At 38.9% G+C, this 8,144-nt stretch overlaps 1 protein-coding gene across 3 annotated transcripts in view; it reads right to left on the bottom strand.

Annotated features, from left to right (window-relative positions):
* Nucleotides 1-4,375: 4,375 nt before the first annotated feature.
* The window catches only part of BTLA (B and T lymphocyte associated), a 47,735-nt gene continuing 43,966 nt past the window's right edge, over nt 4,376-8,144 (bottom strand). For 2 of the 3 annotated variants that reach the window (XM_019652214.1, XM_019652213.1), the window contains one exon: nt 4,376-6,916. In XM_019652214.1, the coding sequence (XP_019507759.1) occupies nt 6,641-6,916 (276 nt within the window). In that variant the 3' untranslated portion in view covers nt 4,376-6,640. The remainder of the gene's footprint in view (nt 6,917-8,144) is intronic. The other variant, XM_019652215.1, reaches the window with a different exon arrangement.

Raw genomic sequence — 8,144 nt, 5'->3', positions numbered from 1 at the left:
ACACTAAAGATATTTACAATGCAGAACAGGGCAGCGTATTTTACTAAAAATAACCAGCAACCAATTGTTTGAATTTGGAGGTTCTTCTGGCCTCCTATAGAATCATATACCACAAAGTCAGCATATTTTAAAAAGACTTGTCAGCAAAAGAGGTTAAAACTAAGACATATTGTATGACATGTGGGTTTTAACAAATGGGATATCCTCTGATTTTCCCAAGGTGCTTTTTAAACTTATGAGCAATGGGTCTTACCCTTACTGAAATTTTGGTCCAGTGATTTTACTCCTGAGTCTCTGGAGCTCTCCTTTCTTTGGCTTCATCACTGTTTGTCGTTGGTTTTTCCAACACACTGGTGCTTCTCACGGGAAAGGGAGATGGAGCTATGATGAAAAGTGACCCCGTATCTCCTCTTATCAGTGTTGCTAGCAACCTCCAAGTTTTCTAACCTCAATTCCCTTCTCCAAACAAGTCTGCCTGTTGGTCTTTATCTTCTGTTTTCTTTATAACTTGTATATTTGTCTTACTTTCTATTTTACTCCTACCCTGCTCTGGGATCAGGCCTGAGTAATAAGGTTAGAGACTCCTGCATTCAAAATACAATTAGCTCAGAATCCAGGTCCATTCAAGGGCCTTATGTGAGTTTCCTATAGCCCACGCCTCATCTCTGGTCACTGTGATTTGGATTACTGACCTCTTGATTACAGCCTGCTCATTTTGTATCCTCCTATACATACTTACCCTGGTGACCATGTCACGATCTGCCCTTGAAATCAGCATGTGTACTGTCCTCTTCAATGCAGTTTCAGATCCCTGCCTAGTACCAATGCCTTCCTTCTACTGATGGCCCAGAACTTATCACTGAGAATTCACAGCATTCATCTGAGATCGCTAAGTCAGTTTTGGCAGACAGATCTAAGACAACATAAAGCCTTCTTGTGTATATTACAGGGTCCAGAACAGCTCAAATCTCTCTCCAGTGTTTCTCACATTGGTGTGGCAATAAGAAATTGTCATAACATCACATTCATTTGCAGTTAAGTAGATTTTAGGCAGACTGACATCTCCCACGTGTTTGGTTGGGTATCTCTCCTTAGGCTTAACTCTTCCTATAAATGGGTCCCAAAGACAAGCAATATTTAGGTGGAGGAATTGATAGGAAATAATCTTGTCTTTGGTCCTAAACAATGCTTGCCAATTCACTTTTCCTATTAATATTTTGTCTATTATGGCTCTTTTATTTTTCAAATGATTAAGAGCCTGTAAAGACAGAGGGCTGTGATGAATTAGTTCCCTCAAAACCCCTAAACAACGTCTCAGGACCACAGATTCTAAAAAAGTAAATATACATTGTCCTTATAGGCTAAAGAACATAGTTATGGAATTTTCATAGCACTTTTCATCTATCTCCATGATAGAATTCAACCATCAGTAATTTTTTGGTTAGTTTTTACCTCTTCATCGATACGGTAAACAGTGATAGGCAGGAATGGACTCTTTCTCAACAATGTCACCGCGGATCTTACCAAAGTTGTAGGTACCGAGTATGTGGTCATAGATTGTTCACAGATAAAGTGATTCCCATGGAATGTTTACCTTGACTAACTTCAGAATGGGGCCTGATTTTAAAGATCAATCCCCTGAACTTGCTTTTGAAACTGCATCTTGATTTCTAGCACAGAATTTTCAGTTTCTGTGTTCACAGGTTCAGCACAAACATTCTGTAAAGTAGTAATGTTTCTTTCTTGCCATTTTTTACTTTCTGGGCTGCGTGGTGAGGCCCTTCCTGTTCCTGCCTAAAATAGAACTTTCCAAATGAATGACTTGGCTTCCTGCCACACTTAACTCCCACTGGGGTGATTGGGGTAATAAAGGCTAAGTGTACCACAGCATGGTACATGCAGATTCTTATTTAGAAGCATAGCTTGAGATTCTACATTTCTAGCAACTGCCAAGGGATGCCCGTGCTATTCATTTGAGGGCCATCCTTTGGATAGCAAGGAAGTATACGACTCACTTAAGAAACACAATCATTCATTCCTTAAACATTATTTAATTCTACCATGGGCCAAGCACTGGGCAAAACAACTAAAGAGGAATGGGATATTATCCTTGCCCATAAGAAGCCCGCAGTCTAATGTGGCAGCAAACATCATAACAAATCAGCGCTATAATTGATATGACCATTAACAGAATGAGAAGACAAGCCACAACTGGGAGAAAATATTTGTGAAGGACATATTTGATAAAGGATTGTTACCCAAACTATGCAAAGAACTGTTAAAACTCAACAACAAGAAAACAAACAACCCAGTTAGAAAATGGGCCAAAGTCCTTAACACAAACCTCACCGTGAAGATACACAGATGGAAAATAAGCACATGAGAAGATGATCAACATCATATGTCATTAGGAAGTTGCAAATTAGGACAATGAGAAACCACCGCACACCTATTAGAATGGACAAACTGAAACACTGAAGACACCAAATGCTGGTGAGGATGTGGAGCAACAGGAACCCTCATTCACTGTTGATGGAAAAGCAAAACGGCACAGCCACTTTGGAAGACAGTTTGGCAGTTTCTTACAAAACTAAACAGACTATCACCATACGATCCAATAATCATGTGCCTTGGTATTTGCTTAAATGGGTTGAAAAATGATAGCTACAAAAACCGGCACACAAATGATTATAGCAGCTTTAGTCATAATTGCCAATATTTGGAAACAACCAAGATGTACTTTAGTAGGTTATTGGATACATAAGCTGTGGTACATCCAGACAATGGAATATTATTCAGTGCTAAAAAGAATCTCAAAAGGCTGCATACGTACTGTGTGGTCCCAACTGTATGACTTTCTGGAAGAAACAAAACTATGAAGACAGTGAAAGGATCAGTGGTTGCTAGGAGGTTGGGGAGAGGAAAGAATAAATAATAGGTGGAGCAAAGGAGATTTTTAGGGCAGTGAAACCTTCTGTTTATTATTATAATAAAGGATACATGTCACAACACATTTGTCAAAACTCATAAAATGCAGCAAGAGCAAATCCTAATGTAAACCATAGATTTTGGTATATGTGTGATAATAATATATCAGTGTTGGTTCACTGACTGTAACAAACGTACCACTCTGGTACAGGAAATTGATGATGAGGCAGGAGGCTGTGCACGTGTGGGGGCAGCAGGTATATGGAAATTCTCTGTACTTTCTGCTCAGCTTTGCTGACCCTAAAACTGCTCTTTTAAAAAGTATATATATATATATATATATATATATATATATATATATATATATATATATATANTGTGTGTGTGTGTGTGTGTGTGTGTGTGTGTGTGTGTGTGTACACACACTCACACAAACACCCTTTTTTAAAAACAGTGTTTGGGTATAAGGACAGGAGATCAGACCCCTGGTCCACTGTCTGAATGGCCACTCCAATTCTAGACAGAAATGAACCACAAATACCCTGCCTCTTCCAGCAGTCAGGGCCATTTTCCACAAATGGTTATTGATAATGGGAGATCGTGAGTAACGGTCAGTGACAGTGACCCCTTTCTGAGGCTCTTCTCGCTCTCCCCTCCAAAAGCCTTTTACTGGGGCCATTGCTGTAGACAGGGTCCGGCATCAGCAGCATCTTGCTCTTGTCTCATGTCCATATCAAACTAGACTCTGCACTAGGAAAGCTGTATCAAAATTATCTGGGTTGTCTTTAAATGGTGAAGATTGTGGAGCCTTATCTTGGATCCCCTGAATCAGAACTTCTTACTTAGTGCTGGGAGTTAATAACCCTAGTTTAGCAAGTTCTTCAAGTTGTTTTTATGTGCCATAAGGTTTGAAAATCACTATTCTATTCCATTTCCACACACTTGCTGGTACAAAAGCCAATACCAAATTGATTCCAAATAAGTTTTAATAACTTTACCTTCTTATTGATAACAATCAACAAGCTTAAAATTCATGGAAAATCATTAAATTAACTACATATTCTTTTTTTCATATTTCATTACTGAAATAAGCCATGCAAATAATACTGATAGGCTATGTACATAGATAGAAATGAGCAGGAAAAGGAGAGACCTAGCCCCAGTTAGAAAGCCCCTTGTTACAGCTGCTTAGATCAAGAGCCCTTACAGCTGCCCTCACTTAGGGCACCATTACTAGCCCAGCAGGATTCAGGATTCCAGGCTCACACATGCCCCTAAATCAAAGGGATGTGTTGTTAGAAGCTAGAGAGAGTGAGAAACCATCCTGCTTATCAGAATATACACTCTGCTTCTCAGGGCCATTGCAATGAGCTCAGACAACCTTGGGAGCAAGAAGGGAGCACAAAGCACGCCAGCTGGAAGAATGAGAGGTACTGGGGCAGGGCAGGGGAGACAATTCCATCCACAGAGATAAAAACCCTCACACAGTGTAAGGAGAGGCTGCTTCCCTCTCTTGGGTCAGCCCGCTCCAGGTCTTGGAGTGTACATGCTTTTATTAATAAACTCCTTGCTGTCCTATGCTGCATAAATTCTGTCTCTTGACTGAATTCTTTCCTTCAAGAAGACAAAGAGCCGAAGTATAACATGATTCCTGGTAACAATATTGAAATAGATTTATTTGTGAAATACAGATATAACTCTGACATCTTTAATTAAGAAGGAATAAAAACATAAATGATTTTGGCTGCATTGTACAAATATAAGTATAAATCATTTACAGAGATGAAACCATTATCAACATTATCTTTACTGTAAGACATGCTAAGAATATTCTCAACAATAGACAGAAATATGTTTTGTTTAATTTGAGAAAATTTTGAAGGAACTGTTCAGCTTTGTGTGTTTATCTGATAAGGGCAGCTAAATGTATCCTCCCCATACTTCCTGTTTCTATTTTTAAGAATACCACCAGCAGCTGCTCTAATATAGCTTTTGTACATGAGCTGCCCATAAAGGCAGCTTGGCTGAAAAAGCCAACCTAGTACTGGTTGCTCAAAATTCTAGGAATAATGATATCATACTGGCTAGATAACAATGACTCTAAAACAATATCCACAACCCCAATCTTAGAGGCAAAATCTTAATGCCAGTGTTACATAAGAAAGGCCCTGCCACAAAATTTGTTTCGTCTTTTTGGGGAAAAACTTTTATGAGCTGTCATACTTCTATCCCCATAATTTCATACATTATGTTCTTACCTTTTCTTGAATGGCTCATTTGCTCTAGTATTTTGAGTTTTTTTAGCAAACTGAAATGGTATGTCAATGTTGTCAGGTTTTCTTTCACCGTTTCTGACAGTCACCTACCCTTTCCTTCTATACACTAACACACACACACACACACACACACACACACACACCACATTCATGTGTGCAGCAGCTCATATATTTGTTCAAATGGATCCTAACCTTTGCTATCCACATTGTATGAGGTTTATTGCATTAGTTAGTTGCAGCACCTTAGAAACCTAATAGCCTCAAGCTGTTGAATAAAGCTGTAGGCTATTTTTTAAAATAATTAGACTCAAGTACTTTGGAAATTCAGAAAATGGAATGCATATATTATTGCTATACTTTTAAGTGGCTGCAACCTCAGTATTGTAAAACAAATGGTTATCAAAGTGTGTTCGTTCATTACGTACGATTTGCCCTGATTCTTTAGTAAGAACAACAGCAAGATACAGATGTGGTGAATGGAAGTACGTTGACCCATATTGGCCAACAAAATAGTCTGGACTTTTCTCCTTTCCATTAATGGTGCTTTTGTTTTCCTATCGGCTCAACCATAAAGCAATTTAAGCCATCAATCAGCATTTACCTGATGATAACTACTCTCACTGATTTTTACGTTTTCTCAGACACCCTCTCGTATATTAATTCAGCAGCATTATATGAATTCATATACATTAGTCTATGTAGCCCAAACACTGAGCCACAACTTTGTTCATAAATGTACTGTACATTAATTGCTCCATTACTATATATATTTGCTTAGCAGTCTAACAGGGCAGATACAAGCATTTGTTTGTCAGGCATGAGGAACATCTACCCACACCCAGTTAGCATATTCCACGTCTTTATTGCACGATTTATTCTTTCCATTCTTGTCTTATATCATCAATTCTAAAATTATCTCTCCTTTACATTTAAGAAACCCCCATATTAGATTGACAGAGGAAAATTTCTTATTATCAAAGATTGACTGGAAAGAAACATGCTATCATTACTGTATTTATGGTTACTTAGTCGAAAGGGGACATTCTTTATCAAGTGTGTGTAGTGAACTGATCCGGAAACACACACCGCTCTTTCCTACATGTGTTTCTGGTGGCCCCAAAGAAAATACTGAGTTTGTATGTTGGATAAAATGTAGCTAAGTTTAAATAGTCTACTACTCTGCTATTGGTGATAGCACTCAGTTTTGGAGAGAAGGTTTTGTTGTTCATGGCTATAATATAAAAGTCTCCCAAAGAAGTTTCTGGGAGATACCTTAGTTATTTGTTTTATGGACCCTTAAGACCCAAGCACCAACATGAACCTCCTTAAAGTGAAACTTCTCAGGTCAAGAGATACTATTTGACATTCTGTTCATTTCAGATAATGGTGCTGATATGCTGATCATCCAATGATCACTGGTGAGAGAGCAGGTCGATTTAACTCCTCACACATATGGCAGCATATTCTGTAGGGGCTTCTTCCTCATTTCTTGCCTGTCTTGGGTTCATTCCAATGACGGAGTGGTTCAGCGAAGCATAAACAATGCCCTGTTTGTTTTCCTCATGACAGGGGCTAGAATAAACCCCACACTCTTCCTGGACCCCGAACCAGGGGTCATTATCATAAATTTTACTTTCTAATGATAGTGTTTGGGAATTTTGCCTGGTGCCCACTTCAATTTGCTGACTCTGAAAGGGCTGAGGAACATCAACCTACAAGAGAAGAAAAGATTGCTTTAATTACCATTTAAAGATGTGACAATGCATGTTCATTAGCAAACTATGAGTGTAGGCTAAATTGAGTCATTATATGTGGAGAGAAACAATCTACTCTTCCTCTTATGCTGTTGACATCCACTTTTTAATGCTTTATATTAGTTATTTTGTGCTTTATTACTGATCATTTTTGAGGTCACAGAAAACTTTCCATTCCTCTTCAAGATGAAAAGCACAGCCCAGGTTTTTGAGAAAAGCATCAACTATCCCACAAGAACTTCAGGCGGCTTACTACGTACTGGATAGTCTTAACACAGTTTAGAAAAAAAACTTTAAAGATAAAGCAGAACAGATATTCCCTAAGAGGACAGAAAGAATAAATATTATGAGCTATTTAAGATATATTGTGACCTGAGACCTGGAGTTGAAAAATTGCTGTCCTTTTTTGGGGGAGGTGCGAGGTGGGGTGGGGTGGGGGATGAGGCAAAAGCTTAGAAAAAGTTTAAAAATATGCTGATTATTATTTCTATCACAAAAAATTTCTTACGCTTCTAAATGGAATCAAATATCTTAAAGCTTCTGAAAAAAAAGGTAAACTTATGGAAACTAAAAGTAAAATGGGTCCTGATGTTTGTCACTCTTTCCAGTTACTTGTTTACAATTCCTAGCTATACATGGGGACCCAGCTGGTAAAAATGGGGATGTTGTTTTCATGTTAAGGGTTGTCATTTCAGTTTTTTAAATTCCAGATTTGCCAATGTATGTTCTCAAAGTTAGGCCTAACTCCTTTGAGTGATCAGGTCCAGTCTTTGATTGCCTACATGCCTTCCCCGGTCCTTTGCTGTTGTTATTGTGATGTGTGCAGTGGTATGTGAACTCCTTCTTAGCAGAGGTCTGCCACACAGAATGTCTGGCCCTATCCTGAGAAATGAGGTGTCAGCTGCTGACTTTACTGCCTCCCTCTGATGAAGTGACTTCCCAGGAAAGAACACTAAGGCTGGGTGACTGAGACAGGCTTTAAGCTTCCCTGTCTCTTGGCTCAGCTGGACAGTGCCCCAACCTCTGCTAAAAGGAGCCTGGTTAAAGTCTCTGGAGGAGCACTGAAGAACACTGTCATGTGACCCAATTAGTAGCCATAAATCCTCAATAGATCAACAAGGTCCCTGCATACTATTCAATTAGTGTAAGTCTGCCAGCTCGGTTACCGGGCTCCTTCCCAAAAGAC

This window comes from Hipposideros armiger, unplaced genomic scaffold, assembly GCF_001890085.2.
Source record: "Hipposideros armiger isolate ML-2016 unplaced genomic scaffold, ASM189008v1 scaffold_176, whole genome shotgun sequence".
In the NCBI taxonomy this organism is placed as follows: domain Eukaryota; kingdom Metazoa; phylum Chordata; class Mammalia; order Chiroptera; family Hipposideridae; genus Hipposideros; species Hipposideros armiger.
The sequence above is the reverse complement of the archived record's forward strand: the minus strand, read 5'-3'. Positions and strand labels throughout refer to the sequence as shown.